Below are 24,392 nucleotides of genomic sequence, written 5' to 3' on the forward strand. Positions count from 1 at the left end.
TTGTAGGAGTTCCTAACCTTATTTGTGCCCTGGACTCCTATGGCAGTCTGTAGGGCCTGTGCACCCCTCTCAGAGTAAATGTTTCTAAATGTATAAAATGAAATACATTGTTGACAAAGGAAATGAATCAGACTGAAATATATTTAATCAAAGAAAAATAAACCATGTTTGTGATAAGATAATGTTTGAAGAATAATGTTTGTCCGTCTTTACTGAACAAGAAGTAATGTTTGTGCTTCTTTACTGAGTAACAAGATCTAGTAACAGATCTAGTAACTACTATGATTCTAAAATAGTGATGAGAGGGGAGTTGTTTCCAAATCTGCAATAACTCTCTGTGATGTAAAAAGTATCTGTGGTTCCTGTTGGTGACAAAGTCAGAGCTACTGTTAATATTATTGCCATTTGTTACCTACATTCCTAATTGAAGGAAATTCTACATAAGAGTTACAGAGAAATGAAAAAAATGGATAAATGAAAAGTATTCTCATCCAAGTTTGCCTCATTTAAGAATCTTTGTTCAAGAGAATTTCCTAGAAGGCAGAGAATTTCAGGAAAGTCAACAGAGAGTCACAGGGCAGATGCCACTGTTGGCATCATGGGACATTTGTAAAAAATTAGATTGTATGCCTCTGTCTGGACTGCCAAGAGACTCAAGCAGATGTATCAGCAAACATGAACTATGGGAACTAGACGGTCCCCTTGCTTCGGACAACTACTGTTAAAAAGTCAAGCAGAGAGAGTCAATTATCATATGGTTTCACTTATTTGTGGAGCATAACAAATAACATGGAGGACATCGGAAGAAAAAGAGGAGAAGGGAGTTGGGGGAAATTGGAAGGGGAGGTGAACCATGAGAGACTATGGACTCTGAAAAACAATCTGAGGGTTTTGAAGGGGTGGGGGGTGGGAGGTCGGGGTACCAGGTGGTGGGTATTATAGAGGGCATGGATTGCATGGAGCGCTGGGTGTGGTGCAAAAGTGATGAATACTGTTATGCTGGAAATAAAAAATAAATTAATTAATTTTTTAAAAAATTTTAAAGCAAAAAGAAATAAAAAGTACTTGGGGACACCTGGGTGGCTTAGACACCTGCGTGGCTCAGCAGGTTAAGCCTCTGCCTTCGGCTAGGGTCATGATTCTAGGATCCTGGGATGGAGCCCCGAATCGGGGCTCTGCTCAGCCAGGAGCCAGCTTCCCCCTCTCTCTCTGCCTGCCCCTCTGCCTACTTGTGATCTTTCTCTCTCTCTCTGTCAAATAAATAAATAAAATATTTAAAAAAAAAAAAAGTACTTGAGCTACTGTCTGCACTATTTGCAATCAAAGAAACATCACCTCTCCTAAATTCTATGAGACTTTGTTTCTTAATTTATGTCATGGATATAATAAAACCCTACTCCAGGGCTTGTTGTGAAGATGACTGAAGATAATATTTGCAAAGTGCTGAGCTAGTACATTCAATAAATAGTAGTATTAGTGGGAGTTTTCTCTGCTTCAGGCACTAGAAGCACTATGGACAGTACCCCTGATGAAATACTTTATTTCAGAAAAAGTCAACATCAGTAAGACCTGAATTCTGACTTGAACTTGGAAAGGGCAAACCTAGAATGCCCCAATACAACCTCTGGCTTATCATCTTCTCCTCTTTCCCAAAACAAAAGCATCTCTCAAAAACACCATTAAGAAAGTCTAGAAGGAAAACCTGCATTTGACACAAGAATCTTGATGAGGGGGTAGTTCATTTAAACACCGAGAACTTTCCACTTTACCTGGTATTCTTCAAAGGTGGTAATATAATGTGTGTACACATTGCACAGACCCGAAATCACAATGGTCATATTCTCCATCCCATTGGTTGCAAATTCCTAGTGGGGGAAAGGTAGAGCCCGATAAAATTACTCTCCATTGTAATGTACATTGTCAGCCCAGTTAAACTTAACATATGATCCTAGATGGGAGCAGTGGTGGTGGAGGGTGTCTCTCCTAACATCACTCATAATGATCAGAACTGCCAACGAATGTAGAAGTACAGTGAGTCCTTGAGGAAAAGTTAGAGCCATAACTACACTACAGTTGGGCAAATCGATGGACCTGTGAACATCTTAGTGATAACATTTGCAGGTGGAGAATCGTCTTATTACTGAACGACAGATATTTTATCCATCTCCTAAATGGATACTAACTAACCATAGTAGTTATTTCCAACTCCAAGTAATAAGATCTCTGTTGATTATGTCATTCTAGAACCACTTGCAATGTTTCCTGAATATAAATAAATAGAGATAAGATCCAGAACTCTTAACATGTGTTAGATTTTATTTAGACAGGACTTCATGATATTAAGGTACTTATGGTGATTTGGTATTTAATCCATAAAACCATCATCAATTTCTAAATTGTTAATATATAAAGAGCAATAAATTATTTAAACCTGATTCTAGTTCCCTTATAATCTTTAAGCTTGTTCTTATACCACTAATATTTCATATTCACCTCTAGGTATTACTTTCAGGAACTGTGAAACTCTGGTCATCTCAGCAAAGATTAATTTAAAAGGTATCAGATTACAGGAATAAGGGAATTCTTTTCTCTTCATCAAATATAAATCATAGACATTTCATTTCATTTTTAACTTACAGCTTGAACTGCCTCTCGAAGTCTCCGTCCAGACATGGTCCTGAGTCAAGAAAACAGATTTATCTAAGTGTTTTCCTACTCAGATTGTATGCAAAAAATACAGGAAAAACTCAGAGTGAGAGACGGGTGTGATCCTGGCTCATAATACTATATGGTAAGTTTCATAGGAGCTCTACGGCAAAGCAAAGCAAAAATTGAGCTTTTTGTCCCTAGCTGTCTTATCTTGAAAATAAATCCTGTACTGAAAACAGACAACTTGTAGGGGGAAAGGGAATCAATAAATACCCCTGGCAAAGACCATAATCATTTTCCATTCTTTGTTTCAGCAGAAGTAAACTGTTCATGTTCTATGTTAGTAAAAACGGAGGCAGGTAGAGAGTGCATCGCTCCTGCCTAGGAAGAATGTATCATTTCTTTCCTTCATCGAAACCTTCAATAAAACAGAGCACTTACTACAGAAGAGGCCCACTTCAAAATGCTAAGGATTCAACAGGAGGAAACTTACATCCCAGAGAGGAAGGTGGTCAGCAAGCAAATATAAGAAGTGAGAGGACAGCAGGTGCTATGGGAAATGTAAGGCAGGGTAAGGATGACAGGGGGTGGTGGTTGTTCTTGTGATGAGGAGGCCAGTGCTAATGCTATGGGAATATGGCTGTGATGGTGGTAATGGTGGTGGTGGTAATGGTGGTGAGGACAGTGTCCTATGTCAGTATGAAGAGCATCTCTGTTAGAGATCCAAGCCGAGAACCGAAAGAATAGAAGAGCCGGCTGTGGTCACGAAAGGAGGCTAAGTGTTTCAGGCAGAAGGAACCAGAAGTTCATAAGCCCTAAAACAGGAGCATACTTGAAGCAGTGCAATGAAGCCAAGGTGGCTGAAGGGGGGGGTGAGTAAGGGGGAGATGGTTATGAAATCAGATCAGAGAGGTTGCACAGGGAAAATCTCAATGGGGCCCTTGCAAGATGTTGTAAGGGTTTAAGAATTTACCCAGAGTAAGATGGGAAGCCATTGGAAGATTCTGAGCTCTGGCTAAACTTGGGTTTTGAAGGGATTTCCCTGACTGCAGTATTGAGAAAAGGCTATAGAGGAGTAAAGGGAGAAAGCAAGCAGGTGAAACGGGAGGTGATGGCGGTAACCTATGGGAAAGCTAATGGTGGCTGGGCGGAATGTGCAAAATTCGCTGTGACACTGAAAGTGGGAGAAACTGAAAAGCAAGAGAATTCAGCAATGACTCCAAGGTTTAGAAAGATATAAATGGGCTACTTACTGAAACAGAGAAGACTGCTTAAGGAGCAGATTTCAATCTTTCCTGCTTCTAGTACTTCAACTGTTTCCAGTATCTGTATTTTGATACTACATCAAGTCTTTCTGCTGACATAGTAATGCACATCATTTACATTTGCAAGCAGTTTTTCAAATGTTTGTTTGCTACAATTTACCCACTAGAAATACACAGCGAAAGATTTACTCTTCAGAGGCGCACGGAAAGAGGGCTGAAATATTTGTCACTGTTGCCAAAATGGCAGCGTAAGATACAAAGGAGTGAGTTCAGCATTATGGCCCGTGAGAAGAAGCAATTCCAACAGAAACACATACATTACGATTACATTTTTAACTACAGAATAACAAAGGAGACTTACGTAAACTCCCCAGGGATGGCAGTTATGGCCAAGTACCCAATCGTGACAATCTGAACATCAACAATATCTGGGTGCCAGGGGTGAGGTTTTGTCAACTAAAAACCCAAAACATGAAAACTGTGTTAGGGATGTTGTTCTTTCTATGGGCAAAAGACAGAAGATGCTCACACAAGTTCCTTTATGGATAAAAGGATTGACAATGTGTCCAGTTCCTTTGGGTGCTTTCGCCCATCAGCACAGATCTTCTATCTAATGAATGAGATAGTATGGGATACTCAAACTGGTCATAACATAAGGATCTCAGATGCATTCACCTGACTTCCTTCCTCATCAATGAAGTTGTTGGTGGATCTGGCGTCCTAGAATCACAACGTGTAACAGGTAACCAAGGGTTCTCTTGGAGCACCGTGGTGACCATCCTTGCCAAGATGGATATATAATTCTACATTTGGAACAGCTTCACTTAATCATTACTCTTTGGATTCTCATAGCACTTTAAAAATTTGCAGTTACCAAGTCTTGCCTTACTCTCCCAAGTTTTCTCCAAGACAATCTACCCTTTTCCCAGGTCAGATTCTTGTAGAAGCTCTCCCTAGATTCCTTCCTTTCCTCTTTCTTTTTCCTGAAGAATTTCAATTGAATGTTAGGGGGAAAAAACTCAAAAATATTTTCTACATCAGTAATTTATATTACAAACACTGACACGACCTTTTGATGTTTAGAATGTAAAAAATCCATGGTCCAAAGGGAGTATTAAAAGACTATTGCTTTAGTTGATCGTGTTGTCTGAGTTGTGAGAAAATTGAGATAAGAACATGTCCTTTTTTTTTTTTTTTTTATGACCTGAGGATGTTTTCCTCTGCAGAGAATTATATATGAACTCCTGTCCTGGAGTAAACAAGAATGAATCCTGAATAAGATATATGTTGATCACAAATTCTTCCTTTACTACTGTTTTCACCATTCTAGCTATCTATCATGAATTTTAAGTTGCAATACTTAATAATAATACCCCTTATGCTTTAGATTCTTAACATAAATATTTTTAATGTTAAAAATTTGATGTGGGAATGTCTAAATAAGAACTCTGTCCATAAGATCTATCATTTGTCTCTGACAAGTTATGTTTTAAAATAACAATATACTAATTTTACCATGATAGTCAAAATGCATTACCTCTCCAGTGTGAAGGAGAATTGGCTTTGGTTTATGACACTCTTTGATTTCTTCAGATGGTTTGCCCAGGATTTGATCCCGAAGACTGTCCCAAAATGGATCCCCTACTGTTGTCCCTATTTAGGAATGTTAGGATTAGTGTGATTCCAACCCTCTGAACAATGCCATCACTTTGACAAATGTACGACAATGCCTTTATTGCAAAGATTTTATTAAGGTTGTTGCCCAGTAATTCCAAACAGTATGAATAATAGAAGAGGTAAAATTTTCTGTGCATCCTAAAATAGGAGTCATTATTGAATTAGATCCCTGTTGTGGCTGATAGAATAAAAGAGAGTATTTTTTTCAATGACCTTAAAGTTTTGTTTCCATTGCTCTTCCTCATCCATGTTGCAAAGAAAAATAATACACTATAATTAACTGTAGATCTAGGAATGAAATCACCTTTCCCATTTGAAAAACTAAAAATGACACCCCCAACTTGAAGTACTGATTGCTCAGCTTATGGTCAGAGGAAGAGGCTCTCTTAACTCCCCACTTATTTATCTACACAAAAATCACACTTAAATGCCATAATCGGGGGGAAGTTCTGTTGACTCTGAAACCTACGAACTTAGAATCTATAATCCATTAGGGAAATATAACAATTATAAACATGCAGGACTTAGCAACAGAGCACCAAAATATAAGAAACAAAACTAACAGAGATGGAGGGAGAAAGAGATACTCAACAGTCATGGTTAGAGTATTAATAACCCACTTGCAGTAACAGATGGGACAACCAGTCAGAAGATCAACCATGAAAATGCAAGCAACATGAGAAACCAAGTGGCTGTACCAGGTACCTGCTCGTACCTCCCTCCACACAAGAACATAACAGACACTTCTTAAGCGCCTACGGAACACTGCCTGGGACCGACTGTACACTGGCCATGAAAAAACCCCAGTGAACTTTAAAGGGTACACATCATACAAAGTACATTTTCCAACCACAAAGTAATGAAACTAGGAATAAATAACAGAAGAAAATTTAGGAAATTCACAAATATGTGGAAATTAAGCAACACGATCATAAACAGTGGTCAAGGAGGAGATTAAAAGAAAATATGAAAACATTTTTAGAGAAATACAAATAAAGACACCGTATACCAAGACTTATGGGAAGCAGCAAAAGAAGTGCTTAGAGAGAAATTTATAGCATTAATGCCCATATTAAGAAAAAAAGGGGATAGGGACCTAGCAAGAAGGGAAAGAAAATAGAAGCCTTTGTCACCCCACAGAAAAACCACAATTAGCGGCTCACAAATGAAGGTAGTCCCAGGAGGGCTCTAGAGTCCAGTTAGGAACCTATAGCACAAAACATGGAATAATCACCTAGAAAGGACCCCTGGAAGGATTAACTTAGCTGAAACAGTGAGGATCAAAGAAGTGCAGAGACTCTTGGTCTCAGCTACATGGTCGATGCCGTCCCAGCATCCAGTGGCTGCTCCGTGGAGGACCCCAGCAGTCCCTGCCACTACACAGCCCTCCCCTGACAAACAAAGACCCCAGCAGTCTGCTCCATGAAGGACACCAGCAACTTTGACGACTTAAGTCGCCAAGAGCCATCACTGCCATCACCACCACCATGGACTGCCCCCTGCCCCAGAGGATGAGCTGTTGCTTCCTCACCCATTAGGAGCTTCTACACACCACCCTGGGTACAGGTTTGCAGCCCCCACCCCCAAGTGCCCCTGTTTGCAGAGCTCCACCTGCTCCATGCACACCCATGTCAGAATCCAACATTGCGTGAGCACCACATGTGACTGTGCTCCAGACCCTGGATCGGGAACTGCTCGGTATGTACCTGAATCCTAGGCACCAGAGCCACCGCTGAGGGCTATCCTGGACCCCGACCCACTGTCCTCAGCAAGCTCCTGCACTCCAATCCCCAGCTGCACGGCTGCTCCATATGTACCCACAACTCGGGTGCGGAGTCTCTACTGCTGCTGGAGAGCCTGTGGCCCGGACCCTGGAGCTACCCTTGCTCTATGAGCGCCTCTGCTCCAGATCGCAGACCTGTCACTGACCCATGGGCATCAGCTCTCAGTGCCTCTGCTACTGTAAGGGCACCCACAAGCCTGACCAAACCCCAAGAGAGAGCTCCTCGGCCATGACACTCCCAGTGGGGAAAGAGATCAGGAGGATTTCAGCAGCAGCCTGGAGATCCCAAGAGCACGGATGGCAGCTGCAGACATTTGAGGACGCCAGGGCCTTGGCGTTTGAAGACCTATGTGATCTTCACCGGTGCTGAACTAAGCTAAAAAGGACTGTATGGACACTACGCCACTTGCCCTACCCTGGATCTGGAACTACCACGGCTCACCCATCCTATATCCCTGCACACCCCCGTGGGTAAAGGTCCTTCCCCTGACAACCAGTTTGCAAAGTCTAAAAGAGGTGGCTTTATCCAATATACAGACAAAATTCCAGGCTCCAAGAAACAGCAAAAATCAAGGAAACGACACCACCGTTGGAACACAATAGTTTTCCAATAATGGATCCCCCCAAAATGGAGATCTATGACAAATCATTTGAAATGATTTTTCAAAAGATTTTACTTATTTATTTGAGAGAGAGAGAAAGCACAAGCAGGGGAAAGGAGCAGAGGGAGAGGGAGAAGCACACTTCCCACTGAGCCAGGAGCCTGGTGGGAGGCTCGATCCTAAGACCCTGACACTGTGACCTGAGCTGAAGGTAGAGGCTTCACTGACTGAGCCACCCAGGCGCCCCTTGAAATAATTTTTTTTTTTTTTTAAGAAAGCTCAACAACTAGAAGAGAACACAGTTAGACAACAAAACCAAGAAAATAATATAGGAACAAAATGAGAAGTTCAATAGAGAGACAAAAATCATTAAAAAGAATAGAAATTTTGAAGCTGAAGAATATAGTGAATGAAATGACAACCCAGTCAGGTACACCAACAGCCGATCTGATCAAGCAGAAGAAATTATCTGTCAATTCGAAGACAAGTTATTTGAAATTACCCAATCAGAGGAAGAAAATAAAAATAAAAAAGAGTGAAGGGAGCCTACATGAATTATGGAACAGAAAATGCTAAAGGGAGTTCTTCAAACTAGAACGCAAGGATACTAATAGTACATAAAAGATATGAAAGTATAAATCTCACCGGTAAAGGTAAGTACATAATTAAATTAAGAATACACTAATACTTTAATGGTAGTATATAAATCACTAAACTCTAGTATGAAGTTTAAAAGACAAAAGTATTAAAAATAACTAAAGCTACGGGCACCTGGGTGGCTCAGTCATTACGTGTCTGCCTTTGGCTCGGGTCATGATCCCAGGGTCCGGGGTTTGAGCCCTGCTTTGGGCTCCTTGCTCAGCGGGAAGCCTGCTTCTCCCTCTCCCACTCCCCCTGCTTGTGTTCCCTGTCTTGCTGTCTCTCTCTCTCTCTGTCAAGAAATAAAAATATTTTTAAAAATAAAAAATGAAAAAGTAAATAACTAAAGCTACAATAATCTGTTAATGGATATATAATGTAAAAAGATGCAAATTATGACATCAAAAAACACAAGATATGAGAAGAGGAAATAAAAGGATAGCTTTTGCATGCAATCAAAGTTACGTTATCAGCTTAAAATAGACTCAATCCTTCTCAAACTCCTTCCAAAAATTGGATAGGGAAGACTACTCCACAACTTGTTTTGCAAGACCAGCGTCATCCTGATATCAAAGCCAGGTAAGACACTACAAAAATAGAAAATTTTAGGATGATATCCCTGAGGATTATAGAAGAAAAATCCCAAACAAAATACTAGCAAACTGAATTTAACAGCAGATTTAGAGGATCACACACCAGATCAAGTGATCTGGGTAGTTCAAAATATGCAAATAAATAAATATGACACACCCTATTAATAGAGTTCAAAATAAAAATCAGATGATCAATTCTGTAGGTACAGAAAAAGCACTTGACAAAAGTGAACATCCTTCCATGTTAAAAACTGGACATATTGGGTGTCATATAATAAAAGTCAACAGTGAGAGGTTGAAAGTTTCCCCACTGAGATTAGGAGCAAGATAAGAGTGCCCACTCTCACCACTCCTGTTCAGTGTAGTATACAACTTTTCCACCACTTAAAATTTAAAAACCAGTGTTCTCTGTTTACCCATTAATGTTGGGATCCATATTTCGTTTTACAAGCTTTTCCCTGTTTTTAGGTTCGCTTTGGGTTTTTGGCTCTTGAATTTTGTTTGTCACCAAGAAAGCTAAGAGTAGACGTTAGTAAATTCCAGTTCTATAATGTCAAGAATTTTAAAAATTTAAATTGGTTAAAAATCCTTCATATTTGAAAAACCTGGACTCGAATATCTTAAATTCTTATTTGTGCTTTTTTCCCCTCCCCCTTTTAGTATAAGGTGTTTATAGGGTGAAAAGTGGGCCTGTCTCAAGCCCTTTCTACCTTATTGATAAGATTCTACTCCTTGCAAAGGAACATAGCAGGCTGGGCATGTTTGGGCATGTTTGCCAAGACTAGGGGCCCATCCCATAGAGTAACATCTTAACATGAGCCATGTTTTAGGGAGAGAGGCCTCTGCCCTTTTCTCTGGTAGAAAACACAACAGTTTCTCTCAGAAAAGGAATGATAGTGTGTCTTCCTGTTAACCAGTCAGCACCCCTGAATCCCCAACTCCGAAAAAGTCATAGCCAGAGCAATAAGGCAAGAAAAAGAAAGAAAAGGCATTGACATTGGAAAGCAACAGTAAAATCATCAGATGGAGAAAAACAAATACTGGAGGTTCTTGCTTCTACGTGGCCAAAAATCATAGAAATGAGAGTAAAATGATGGTTTATCAGGGGCTAGGGTGTGCGGAAGACGGGATTTGTGCCTGGGTCAAAGGGCTTAGCCACAGAAAGGAATGAACTACTGATAAATTGTACAACACAGATGAACCTCAAAAGCATGAGCTAACAAATGCCACATTTTTTTTTATGATTCCACTTACAGGAAATGTCCAGAATAAGAAATCAGAGAGACAGAAAGATCGGGGACTGCTTAGTTCTGGGGGAGATGAAGGATGGGGGTTGTGAGAGCTAAAGAGTCTGGGGCTGTTTTTTGAGGTGAAGAAAATTCCCTAAAATTGACCATGGGATGGTTACCTATATCTGCAAATATACTAAAAACCACGGAGTTGTACACTTTAAATAGTACATTATACGGTATGTGAATATATCTCAATAAAGCTGTTAAAAATTATTGTTCTAGGAAATTAGACCACCCAGAATGAAATATTACCAGGAAAGATGAGGCAAATGTCTCAAATTGCAACTGTATTCATCAATTTGTCAGTCAACAGTTCCAAAATATAATATATAAAAAGCAGGAATGAAAGAAGCCAAAATATTTCCTACAGGTGAGACTCAAATATTTTTCCATCTTCCCTACTTCACAGCACATGTTACTACGGAGATGATCACGATGAAAGTAGGAAGCCTACAATCCTCAGTTATAAATTTGTGGAAATGCACATAGGAAGAGGACTTGGCAGCCTGCGTCTGGGCTCCTGAAGACCTCTGCCTGGAGGACTCTGGGCTTCCGTAAAGGCATTCATTAGCAGACGGCAGAGCGAACTCCTATCATTGAAGGTAAAATGACAACCCCACTCTGTACTCCTCCCAAGCGCACCCTCGTGTCAGATCCGTTAAAAACCATCCATCTGTAGAATGAAATGCAAGGGGAAACTGTCTCCGATTCTGTTTGAATCAATGGAAGCTAAGTTCCAGGAGACACGCATCCCTGGGAAATCTGGATGCTATGGACACACCTGGAAAGCACACACACACCCACATCTAAAGATAACAGTAAAAAACCATAAATGCATGGTGACCATTAGACCCTTCCAAACCCTAAGGCTTTAGAACCTGGAACCACAGATTTCATCCGACAGCACCTTACCCTGCGTAAAATTGAGGCTCCCGAATCCGTCAATGGTCCCAGCCGCAAAACTGTAGCCCAGTGCGGGTTTACATGTTTTTACCTAAAGGTGAGAGTTTTAAAACAACACAAAAATACAAAGTAAACACAAACAAGAAGTTAAACTTCCGGTAAGTCATGAGATCAGACCACAGCTTTACCTCTGGGTCATCATCGTGTGACTCAGTGATACTTACTGTGTGTGTGGAGTTGAGCTGGATGGTGACATCCGTCATATTCACCCACTGATGAGCCGCAACCAGTGGTCCCGTGACCTCCTGGGAGGCGGAGTCATACAGTTCCTAGAAAACCCATGCAGGCTTACTGTTAGTAGCAAAAGAGCTCAAATGAATAGTACCAACTGTGCCCAATAAGTACCATTTGGAGAAGCATCTGTCCACCATGTTTTGTTTTGTCAGCTGCTTAGAAATGGCCACTACCCACGCTGCTCTCTCTGCCCACCCCCATTGCTTCCCAGATGCCCAGCGTCCCTAAGACCTGGACCTGTGTCCACTCCCCCACAAATGGGACAGTCTAGTGATACAGGCTGTGGCACAAAAGTCCTCCCTTGAAAGACAGTCAAGAAAATTTAAGATAAGGAAGAGGCTCTCTTTGCCAGGATGAAAGCATAACCTCAGGGATTCTCCCTCAGAAGCGGGGAGTCCTCTGACAGGGCTGGCACCGAAGGGTGGCCGGAAAGACTCTGTACTCCCCCACCATCCACCCTTTGAGATTCCTCCTTTTTTTCCCTTTTTTTCCTGTAGGATTAATTGACGCTTTTTCCATCTCGTGGGAAATATGAGTCAGCATTTCAGAAACAGCTTGTCCCACCTTACCACATGCCCCTTTTCCTGACACTTGCCTGTCTCCCACCCCCAATTCGACAGCCAAGTGGGGGTTCTTGGAGCGAGCTGTCAGTAACACCAGCTGCCTCCCTGATTAGGAGCAAGGTTGTTCCTTACTGAGAAGAGAATCCAGAATGTGGGACAAATCCCTGTGACTCCCAGGCCCAGAACAGTAACAGCATTTCTGACACCAAACTGTGTCTAAATAAAATCGCTAAATAGAATCTATTCATCTAGAACCATCCACTGGTAATACCACAGTAATTAGAAAGAAACTGTAGCAATAAGGCTGGCTGGTGCCTCACATTTTTAAGGGTGTTTTAGTTCTTCCTTTGTTGCTCCTGAAACATTTCAGGACCCATGAGCAAAATATTTACTGAAACACATGCATGGGCTCACACATACGCAACAAAGGTACAAGTTAGCCACGTGAAAGAAGAGATATCCAACTATGGGAGAGATCTCATCCTGAGGTCACCCTCTGTCTTTTCAGCCAGAAATGTGTCTCCAGAAGAGTGGAGGCAAAATATGGGGCCACAGGGGCTCGTGGGTGGCTCAGTTGGTTGAGTGAACGCCTTCAGCTCGGGTTGTGATCCTGGAGTCCTGGGATCAGGTCGCACATCGGGCTCCCTGCACAGTGGGGAATCTGCTTCTCCCTCTGACCCTCTCCCTTCTCATGCTCTCTCTCAAGTAAATAAATAAAATCTTTAAAAAAAAAATATGCTGGGATTTCATCAAGATCAAAAGCTTTTGCACAGCAAAGGAAACAGTTAACAAAATCAAAAGACAACTGACAGAATGGGAGAAGATATTTGCAAACGACATATCAGATAAAGGACTAGTGTCCAGAATCTATAAAGAACTTAGCAAACTCAACACCCAAAGAACAAATAATCCAATCAAGAAATGGGCAGAGGACATGAACAGACATTTCTGCAAAGAAGACATCCAGATGGCGAACAGACACATGAAAAAGTGCTCCATATCACTCGGCATCAGGGAAATACAAATCAAAACCACAATGAGATATCACCTCACACCAGTCAGAATGGCTAAAATCAACAAGTCAGGAAATGACAGATGCTGGCGAGGATGCGGAGAAAGGGGAACCCTCCTACACTGTTGGTGGGAATGCAAGCTGGTGCAGCCACTCTGGAAAACAGCATGGAGGTTCCTCAAAATGTTGAAAATAGAACTGCCCTATGACCCAGCAATTGCACTATTGGGTATTTACCCTAAAGATACAAATGTAGTGATCCAAAGGGGCACATGCACCCGAATGTTTATAGCAGCAATGTCCACAATAGCCAAACTATGGAAAGAACCTAGATGTCCATCAACAGATGAATGGATCAAGAAGATGTGGTATATATACACAATGGAATACTATGCAGCCATCAAAAGAAATGAAATCTTGCCATTTGCAACAACATGGATGGAACTAGAGCGTATCATGCTTAGCGAAATAAGTCAAGCAGAGAAAGACAACTATCATATGATCTCCCTGATATGAGGAAGTGGTGATGCAACATGGAGGCTTAAGTGGGTAGAAGAAGAATAAATGAAACAAGATGGGATTGGGAGGGAGACAAACCATAAGTGACTCTTAATCTCACAAAACAAACTGAGGGTTGCCGGGGGGAGGGGGTTTGGGAGAAGGGGTTGGGATTATGGACATTGGGGAGGGTATGTGATTTGGTGAGTGCTGTGAAGTGATTCACAGACCTGTACCCCTGGGGATAAAAATATATGTTTATAAAAAATAAAAAATTTAAAAAAAAATAATAAAAAAATAAAAAAAAAATATGGGGCCACAATTTCACAGAGGGAGAAGTAGAAAGAAACTCCTCATAATTTCATTGCAAACCAGATTCACTCCTCATCAAAAAATATCTTTAAAAGAAAAGAGAAGAAAATAGAAGATGGACAGTTGGGTCATATTGAAGACTAGGAACTAATCTGAAGGCAAATTGTAGGCATGAAGAGCTGCCCTGCTCAGTGTGTCCTTGCCACCGAAGACGTTAAGAACAGTCAGGCGACAGGGCAGCAAAAGCCAAGAGAATCTGGATCAGTCCGGTCATTGCAGACGCCATGTTAGCTAAAATCTTACACTCTCTATCACCGTGCCGTCTGAGGCAGGCACCTGGATGGAAACAGGATGTTTCCCCGAGTCCTTGGTTTTCAAAAGATTTCCTGTAAGAAGTCAGATGAGCCGTCAGAGAGAGGTTCCTGCATGCTGTTGGAAGAGCCTTCCTAGAGGGCCGGTGCCAGCTGACTCCATGGCTAGCATGAGCTCTTGCTGCCTCTTACCATTAAAGACTTCATTGTGAATGCTGTCGGTGGGTTTTAAAAAACAACGTTAAATGAAGGTGAAAAAAGTGGTGCCCACGGCTGACCTTCGCTTTCCTGTAGATGATCCGTCCTATAATCTGCGTGCTCTGGAGCATGTCCTGTCCAGGTCCCACAGCAATGCACATGCTGGGCTGCAAGACAGGGAGACAAGGCAGATGGGCGGTGAGGTAAGCCGAGGGTCCAAGCAGTGCGGCATTGCAAGGGAGGCTAAGTCAGAGGAGTTTCTAAGGCACATGCTAGCACTTCTGGTCAGATAGTCTCTCAATTTACAGATTATGAAAAGCAAAATCATTCATGGCATTGGAGCAGGGAAAGTCTTCTGAAATCACCTATTGTAACAAAATTTTTTTTGTTACTTTATAAAATTTTTTTTAAAAATTTATTATGTTCAGTTAGTTCCCATGCAGTACATCATTAGTTTTTGATGTCACGTTCCATGATTCATGGTCTACATATAAAACCCAGTGCTCCGTGCAATACGTGCCCTCCTTAAAACCCTTCACCGGGCTCACCATCCCCCACCCCTCTCGCCTCTAAAACCCTCTGTTTGTTTCTCAGAATCCACGGTCTCTCATGGTCCATCTCCCCCCTCCAATTTCCCCCAACTCACTTTTCCTTTCCTTCTTCTAATGTCCTCCGTGTTATTCCTTATGCTACACAAGTAAGTGAAACCATATGATACTTCTGACTTCCTCTGCTTGACTTATTTCCCTCAGCATAATCCCCTCCAGTCCCACCCATGTTGATGCAAAAGTTGGGTATTCATCCTTTCTGATGGCTGAGTAATATTCCATCATATGTATGGACCACCTCTTCTTTATCCATAAACAAGCAGCACCTTACTTTTACAGATTAGGAAACTGAGGCTTAGGTGGGTTGGATGATTTGTCAGGGTTGGTACAAGTAGCTAATATCTGAGTTAAGACCTAAAGCCAAGTTCCCCACTGGCTGCATATCTTCCTACCTGTTTGTTCTTGCCTATGGTTCATGATTGCCTTGAATTGAAACTCAGTTAAAATTATACTGGAACAACTATATGATCTTTTGCGAAAAATCAGAATATAAATCTGGCTCTCTACTTCACTTCTTATACCAGATAATCTTGAAAGGGACCAGATAACTCAATATTATAATTGAAAATTAAAAAGTATTAAAAGATAATATGGATGACTACCTTCTTAATACCTTTTGATTCATCCATATTGAGTTGGGTTTTTCTCTCATTTGCAGTCAAAAGCATCCTATATGTGTGGCAAAATTATCACATTGTACTCCTTAAAATTATACAATGTTGTATAATTTACATCTCAAAAGAGCTGGGAGGGAAAAAGAAAAAAATCCTAATGGATACACAATAGAATATAGATAAAATAGGTAATTTGGGGCTCCTAGGTGACTCAGTGGGTTAAAACCCTGCCTTTGGCTCAGGTCATGATCTCAGGGTCCTGGGATTGAGCCCTGTATTGGACTCTCTGCTCAGTGTGGAGCCTGCTTCCCCACCACCGCCCTACATGTCTCTCTGCCTACTTGTAATCTCTGTCTGTCAAATAAATAAATAAAATAAAATCTTAAAAAAAAAAAAAAAAGAAATAGGTAATTTGCAAAAGAAGTGCAAGTGGTCATTCAACATAAAATATTTTCAATCTCATGAATAATTAAATATAAATTTAAACTACAAAGAGAGAACTCTTTGCATGTTATGTTGGCAAAAACTTAAAGGCTTATAAACCGGGTATCAGTGAGGGTTTGGGGAAATTGTCACTCACGCTCTGCAGTGGGGGGTTGGAGGGGAAGGGACTGACGGGTACCCCCTGGGGGCTGTCTTTCTCTTTGACAACAAATTCATTTCTAAGACTTTGTCCTAGGGGTACCTGGGTGGCTCATTAGGTTAAACTTTGGCTCTTGGTTTCAGCTCAGGCTGGTGGGATGGAGCCCCAGAGCCCCACATCAGGCTCCGTGCTCAGAGGGGAGTCTGCTTGAGAGTCTCTCTCTCCCTCTGCCCCTTCCAAATAAATAAGTAAATCTTAAAAAAAAAATGAATTTGTCTTAAGTGAAACTCATAGGCATGTGAAAATATGTACAACACACAACACACATAGTGACCAGAGCATGTTTATGTGACGGAAAAAAGAAAAAGAAGGGAAAGAGGGTGTGAAGGAAGAGAGGGAGGGAAAGAATGTTCTCATCAATGGATCGAGAAGATGTGGTATAGATACACAATGGAATACTATGCAGCCATCAAAAGAAATGAAATCTTGCCATTTGCAACAACATGGATGGAACTAGAGCGTATCATGCTTAGTGAAATAAGTCAAGCAGAGAAAGACAACTATCATATGATCTCCCTGATATGAGGAAGTGGCGATGCAACATGGGGGCTTAAGTGGGTAGGAGAAGAATGAATGAAACAAGATGGGATCGGGAGGGAGACAAACCATAAGTGACTCTTAATCTCACAAAACAAACTGAGGGTTGCTGGGTGGAGGGGTGTTGGGAGAAGAGGGGTGGGATTATGGACATTGGGGAGGGTATGTGCTTTGGTGAGTGCTGTGAAGTGTGTAAACCTGGTGATTCACAGACCTGTACCCCTGGGGATAAAAATATATGTTTATAAAAAATAAAAAATTAAAAAAAAAAAAGAATCTTCTCATCAGTATGGGACAGGTAGACTCGTTTATGGCTGAAAACTATGGCGTTAGTTTAAGTGATATTTTCAAGTATATTCACTGGAAACAAGAAAGCAGGTTCCAGAACAGCATTATGGCAGGACCTCATTTATAAACAACTCTACATGCAGATAAGTGCCTGGACACAAAAAATGCTGTCTGTAAGGACAGTCATTAAATTTGTAACAGGTTAATTGTGTTGGCTGTGTTAGGGGCTTCTCATTTACCTGTTTTGTCTTCTGAACTTTTCAATATTATTTGAATTTTTAACAAGCATTTAGCTTTTTTTTTTTAACATCAAAGCTAGTTTCTAAAGTTAAAGAAAATAATCTGTTTGAAGAAGCAGGGTTAAAGCAAAAGACATTGCAACATTGCCCTCTTTGAGTTCCTTAAGCAAATCACAATTTCGTTCAGAAAGCTGTCTCTTCTTGAACAGTCACTGATTCCATTTTCAGTTCCAGATAAGCCTAAGGTGATCATGGCCATTCCCTAGGCCTTGCCAAAGACTGGGCAGAAACCCCAGTTCAAGCCAATCAATACATATCATTTCCCCAGCAAGTACTTTGGTCCAGGAATGGGTATGTACCTCCACTGACCCAATCAAAACCAAAAAGAACTTTTATTCCATGGTTAGAAGAGAGGTTTTCTCTTCTGCCATATATGTGGGGAGAAAAGGACACCTTTCTCTTTGTGCTGATTGCCATCTTGCAAACACTAGGGAAGTCAATCTAGCAATGGAACAGAACAGAGAGAAATAGAATTCTGTTGTGGGAGAGGGTGTGATTTTGTTGCAATTTTTTATGATTACCCAGTATGTTCATGGTAGAAAAAAAATAAAAATATAAATAGAACAAAAACAATAAATAAGATAAACAGAATAAACACTCCCTGTAGTAATGCCAAACAGAGAAAAGCCAGGGTTAACAATTCAGTGTGTTTCACTTTGTCTTTTTACTGGGACCCATTTATTTTCAAAACTACAATCATAATGAATACACAATATTAAATGCTGATTTTCTTAATCAACATGATGTACTATGAGCTTTTTCCCACATTAAGTATTCCAACCTAACACACTGAATTGATGCATTATATTCTATTGCAAATAGATCTCAGAATTTATTTAAGAATTGCAACTCTGAATTTTGGAATTTAACAAGTAATCTTCAATGTGAATTAATAATGTGTGGAAATTCTGCAAATGAAGAATAACAAAGCCATACTTTCTATATAAACATGGTAATATATAATAAAAAGGTATAATTGTTAAAACTATACTACTCATTGGGTGGCATTGACTAGAATAGAAGAAATAGACCAGAAATGATGTTTAATGAAAGGAATATCACAGTGACATGTTCTATAGATACAAAGAATAGCATCTTCTCCTCACATCAAAGCCAAAAACAAAAAACCCAAAAAAACAAAAAACAAAAACAAAAACAAAACCTGTAAATGAACATGGCAAGGAAACAGTTCAATAAATGAGGGTACATACACGCGTTCTTGTTGTCTTTACATTTTTTTTTTAAGATCTTATTCATCTATTTGGAAGAGAGAGACAGCAAAAGAAGGAACACAAACAGGGGGAGTGGGAGAGGGAGAAGCCGGCTTCCCACCAAACACGGAGCCCAATGCGGGACTTGATCCTGGGGCCCAGAGATCATCACCTGAGCTGAAGGCAGACGCTTAATGACTGAGCCACCCAGGCACCCCTCATTCCTGTTGTCTTAAAAACCTACCATACAGACCTATATAGGGTCATAAGAAGATTTTTAAGAACTATGAGGTAGAAAACTCAAATCCCAGACCAATAAAAAAAAAATCAATAAATAAGTTACAAAATTTTATCCATGAATACTTAGAGGAGTACAAGAGAAAAAGTGTGACAGTCATAACTCCTCATGGAGGGGGGCAGGGAAGGAAGTGAACAGGACTCACTTCCTACTGCTGTCTGTGTTTTCCATGTCATGTGAGTTTTCACAGCAAGATATTTTGTTTGTGACTTTAAAGAAAATTTTTAAAAATGTCAATCTTAAATTTTTAAATAAAAGCAAGTGAACAATCAAAAAAAATGTCAATCTTATATATTTTTTTTAAATCCGGTAAAATTATCATCAGTGAAAAACATCTCAGGTAGGCAATTTCGGTATTGACTTGGAACAACAGAAATGCCAAGGTGAAATGTTCCAGACTGTCCAAGTTTGGGGAAGGGTATTGTATCTCTGACATTGGCTAACTGTCTCACCATTCAAAAAACTTAGAGGTCAGTCCAACGGGAAACTAGAATTTTACCCAATCATACTTTAGTGGGTGCTCCTGAGAAGAGCTAGAGCTAGCAGTTGGTAGCAGTGTACACTTGAGGAAAACATAATTATTAGTTAATGGTGGATATTTAAGCATAAAATGCACATGAGATGCAAAAATAAAGATTTCATGTCACGATTACCTACCCCGCCAATGGGACAAGAGCTATTGGCATTATCACAGGACTCTCCTGTGTTGATGCAACGTGGGCCAAGAACATTGGGGGACACATCTCCCAAGTTTGATGAAGCGAAGGCTGCTACATACGGCCCCTGCCAAAAGAAACATCCAAGTGTCTTTTATTTCTTCTTATTTCCCATAATGATGTCCATTAAAAATGCAAACATTCAGTTCACTCTGGTGAACTGTTCAAAATCATTTGCAGACAATTAAAAGAAGGAGGTATAACATTCTGAGAAAATTTCTGAAAAAAATTCACATGGCAGTCCACATACATATTGTTACCCATGACTTTCCAATGATCAATAAAGCCATTTCAAGTAGGAGAGTTTCAAACATGTGCCACAACAGAAACATTTTTGACAAGGAACGCAGCCTACAACAACAACAAATTATAAAATGCTGACTCATCAAGCTATTCTCATATGGTATCTGGAGCTCAGAGATTTTCCTTGAAAAATAAATATCCTACTGGCTTAAAAACAGTATAGTGAATCCACATCTTCCTTTGGTCACACTGAACCTAAATACAGCCTCTACCACCCAGATCTCCCTCTGTGTAGCTTTTCTCTTATCCCGTCAACCTGAAGTAACAACACAAGGTTTCTGAGTGGTACAAGATGCTAACCTCAATCCAGTTAGCTGGCCTACCATTCCACTTTCAGTGTCTTCAGTTTTCTTAGGGAGAGAGAAAAACAGGTATCGGAGATCATATGTCTCTTTTTATACCAAAAAGGTACCCTAAATCAAATTGCCTAGCACCCAGTGATAATAAATGGAAACTTCCTTTCCTTTCCCTAAAACTCAAGCTCAAATGAAAAAAAAAAAAAAAAGTATTGAGTCAACAAAGAGATAAAAGATCAGATCAAATGTACATGGAACCAATAATTTTTATGTCACTACACACCTTTTAGATATTTATTCTACCCAAGGGCCTGGGGCTCTCATCCTCTTCTATTCTGCATTTGGGACTTGGACACCAGGGTCAAACAGAACAGGGCCCCCCACCACCACCTAGTTGTCTGCAGTCGGTAATTTACACAGCTTTCTGAAGTACACAGACTGAGTTTTGGCCCCCTCTCTAATTCCAGCCCTCACTGCATTTCAAAGTTAAAAAAAACAAGTCTGGGGCATTAGGGCTGTCTCTGACTTTGGCCTTAGCGAAGGAAAGTAAGACAAACTCCTTGAAAGGAATTTTGCCAATAACAGGGAAATCTGAACCAGTGAAAAAGATGCATCACCTTACCCTCAGTTGGGTTCTTAACACTATTCAGAAGGTGCTTAATACCTCCATAGCTCTGGAAACAGAAGTAAACATCAAGACAACTTATCATATTTCCAAGTTGGTCAAAAATCCTGAACTTGTCCTTCCTTATCCAACCAACTGCAACTTGATGAAACCATCCATAGAAGTAGCATTTGACACAGTTAGCCATTTTAAATTTCTCTTTCCCCGTCAGGGAGGATGGAGAAATCTTCTTCTCCAAGCATGTGAGTATATGATATCCATGATAACGCTTGACAGGATTTGAATTTGCCATTTGAATTTGTCAAATCCTTGACAAGATTTGAATCAGCCATTCTTTATTATTATTATTATTGTTATTAATATTATTATTATTATTATGTTCGGTTAGCCACTGTATAGTACATGACAAATTCTTGATGTAATGTTCAATGATTCATTAGTTGAATCAGCTATTCTGAGCATGGCATGAATGGTGATAAGTGGGTGAAGAAGATGCTTCCAATGACCCATATTCTCACCTGTCCAGGTAGATAGCCTTTGTTCTTCTCTTGCTCAAAAAGGTACGAGGCATAGCCCATGTTGTCGCTATTGACGAGATGATTGCTGTTGTTCATGCTGACCGGGTGGATGGCAAACCAGCTGTAAAAAGAACAAGGAGCCAGACAATGGGGGCAAAAACAATGACTGGGAGCTTATGTTTTCCCCAGAAGGAAAGGAAATTCATTTTAATGAGAGGCATTCCGCATTTAGGTTCTTCCATTGTTGGGGAGCCCAAATGACTAGTCATATGCTCCAGAAGTCTGATCATTTACTGAAATTAAAAATACAAAGTGGTATATATACACAATGGAATACTATGCAGCCATCAAAAGAAATGAAATCTTGCCATTTGCGACAACATGGATGGAACTAGAGCGTATCATGCTTAGTGAAATAAGTCAAGCAGAGAAAGACAACTATCATATGATCTCCCTGATATGAGGAAGTGGTGATGCAACATGGGGGCTTAAGTGGGTAGGAGAAGAATAAATGAAACAAGATGGGATTGGGAGGGAGACAAACCATAAGTGACTCTTAATCTCACAAAACAAACTGAGGGTTGCCGGGGGGAGGGGGTTTGGGAGAATGGGGTGGGATTATGGACATTGGGGAGGGTATGTGCTTTGGTGAGTGCTGTGAAGTGTGTAAACCTGGTGATTCACAGACCTGTACCCCTGGGGATAAAAATACATGTTTATAAAAAATAAAAAATTAATTAAAAAAATACAAAGCTCTATTTTTATAACTGTGTCGTCATCACCATCATCCTCATCATCATCTTCAATATCACAAGATTTAACAAGACCCAAGACTGGTCAGTGATCAGACGATATGGCTAAAACGCTGTATAGGCACAGATCCTGTCCTTTAAGACAGGTGCACATAATAATTATTAAAATCAATCCTATCTAATTCAGTAGACATTTACTGAGGTTCTGCTGTGTGCCGAGCACGGAATAAACTCAGTTTATGCTCAGAATCTTGCAGAAGACAAAAATGTAAACAAATGGCTTTAATACAGTGTGGCAAATGTTATAAAGAGATAGGCATAAAGTGTTTGGGGACTGCAGATGACTAGCAATTAATTCTTAAGGGCATTGCAGGGGAAAGGCACAACAAAGAAAGTGCAGAGAGGTGTGAAAGAGGCTATTACACATAATTTGATCTATCCTTGTGCATAGTAATACCTCATTTAAGTGTAGAGCTACACAGTTTAACAACTAATTTCACATCTGTTACCTTACTTGAACTTCACAAGAACCCTGAGAACTAGACAGTTGTTCCCTCCACTCCAAGGTGTCTCAGAGATGCAACATGGCAGCCTCGTCAAGGACCAAGACTGAAGTTCGCATCTCAGGAAACCTTATCCAGTGGCCTTTGTAGGATCAAACCTCCACACAGGTGAAAAAGAGACCTACAGAATGGAGGGCTATAAAGCAAATTCACTAGATGACTGTTCAAGAGAAGAGAGACACCAATTCTTAAAGTCTCAGGCCAATATAAGATTTGTTTAAAAAAAAAAAAATCCTTTGTTGATGTAAGTCCTTGCTGAAAGCTTTTTAAGCATTTCAGCTTGCATTCCTACCTAAGTAATAGCGCTCAAAGCTGAACATTTACTTAATGACTAGGGATGTTTCTAAACCTCAAGGCTGTCATTCAGGATTCAGTCCTCATTGCCCAACTGATGTATATGTAGGTCAGAGACGGCCAGCACCACACCCATGAAAGCTGGGCAGGCAACACGGATGGGTGAAGCTGGTTGATGGAATGAGGACTGGCATGAACTGTGGATACCTGGAGGCATGGCTGGAAGACCCTCACCTCTACCATGCTGCTTATGAGAGTCTAAGCCAATGCTGCCAGAGCTTGCCTACATCCATGGTTTTGTGAAATGTTTATCAATTTTAAAACTCTTAAAAAAGTAAAGGACATGAGAGGGAAGGATTGGGGGGCTGTGCAAACTGGGGGAAGGGGAGTAGAAGACACAGGATTCCAGTCATGGCATGAATCAGTCATCTCTGTGAAAGGCACAGCACAGGAAATAGAGTCCATGGCTCTGTAACAGTGTTGTATGGTGACAGACAGGAGTCACACTTGTCATGGGCATAGCAGGAGGCATACAGAAATTGTACATGGCATCACTTCATTGTATACTTAAAATTAATGTGACATTGTGTGTCAACTATGCTCAAATAAAAAAAATTGAAATTGAAAAAAAAAAAGAAGTAAATAACATAGGATAAAAGAAGAATGGTTACCAGAGGAGAACCTTCAAACACATAGGCAGCAAATGTAGTTTGTGAACTCTTTGGATTCTGATTCAAATAAAAGGACTGTGAAAACTCTTTATTGATACAAACAGGGAAAACTGAAAATAGACTGTTAAGAAATTATTGCTAATCTTGTTGGCTATGATAGGGGATTGTAGTTATACTGTTTTTATGTTTTTACATAAAAGAGCTACACACTGAAATATTTATGAGTGAAATGATTTGATATCTGGTATTTACTTTTTTTTTAAGATTTTATTTATTTATTTGACAGATGGAGATCACAAGTAGGCAGAGAGGCAGCCAGAGAGAGAGACGGGGAAGCAGGCTCCCTGCTAAGAAGAAAGCCTGATGGGGGGCTCCATCCCAGAATCCTGGGATCATGACCTGAGCTGAAGACAGGGGCTTTCCCCACTGAGCCACCAGGTGCCCCCTGGTATTTGCTTTTAAAAGTCTTTTAAAAAACAAACCAGAAGTAGAGGAGGGATGGAAGAGAGTGGCAGGGAATTGCTAATTACTGAAGCAGAATAAGAGTTGCATGGAGATTCATTAG

At 40.4% G+C, this 24,392-nt stretch overlaps 1 protein-coding gene across 2 annotated transcripts in view; it reads right to left on the bottom strand.

The window, feature by feature from the left end:
- ASAH2 (N-acylsphingosine amidohydrolase 2) overlaps positions 1 to 24,392 on the bottom strand; it is a 69,613-nt gene that overhangs the window by 16,000 nt on the left and 29,221 nt on the right. For both annotated transcript variants that reach the window (XM_004764107.3, XM_004764108.2), the window contains 9 exons: positions 21,548 to 21,668; positions 19,747 to 19,872; positions 14,672 to 14,758; positions 11,628 to 11,732; positions 11,413 to 11,494; positions 5,452 to 5,567; positions 4,276 to 4,370; positions 2,638 to 2,677; positions 1,770 to 1,865 (listed from right to left, as the gene is read on the bottom strand). In XM_004764107.3, coding sequence (XP_004764164.1) covers positions 1,770 to 1,865; positions 2,638 to 2,677; positions 4,276 to 4,370; positions 5,452 to 5,567; positions 11,413 to 11,494; positions 11,628 to 11,732; positions 14,672 to 14,758; positions 19,747 to 19,872; positions 21,548 to 21,668 — 868 coding nt within the window. The remainder of the gene's footprint in view (positions 1 to 1,769; positions 1,866 to 2,637; positions 2,678 to 4,275; positions 4,371 to 5,451; positions 5,568 to 11,412; positions 11,495 to 11,627; positions 11,733 to 14,671; positions 14,759 to 19,746; positions 19,873 to 21,547; positions 21,669 to 24,392) is intronic.

The sequence above is a fragment of the Mustela putorius genome, unplaced genomic scaffold (genome assembly GCF_011764305.1).
Source record: "Mustela putorius furo isolate JIRA1106 unplaced genomic scaffold, ASM1176430v1.1 tig00000577_pilon_pilon_pilon, whole genome shotgun sequence".
In the NCBI taxonomy this organism is placed as follows: domain Eukaryota; kingdom Metazoa; phylum Chordata; class Mammalia; order Carnivora; family Mustelidae; genus Mustela; species Mustela putorius.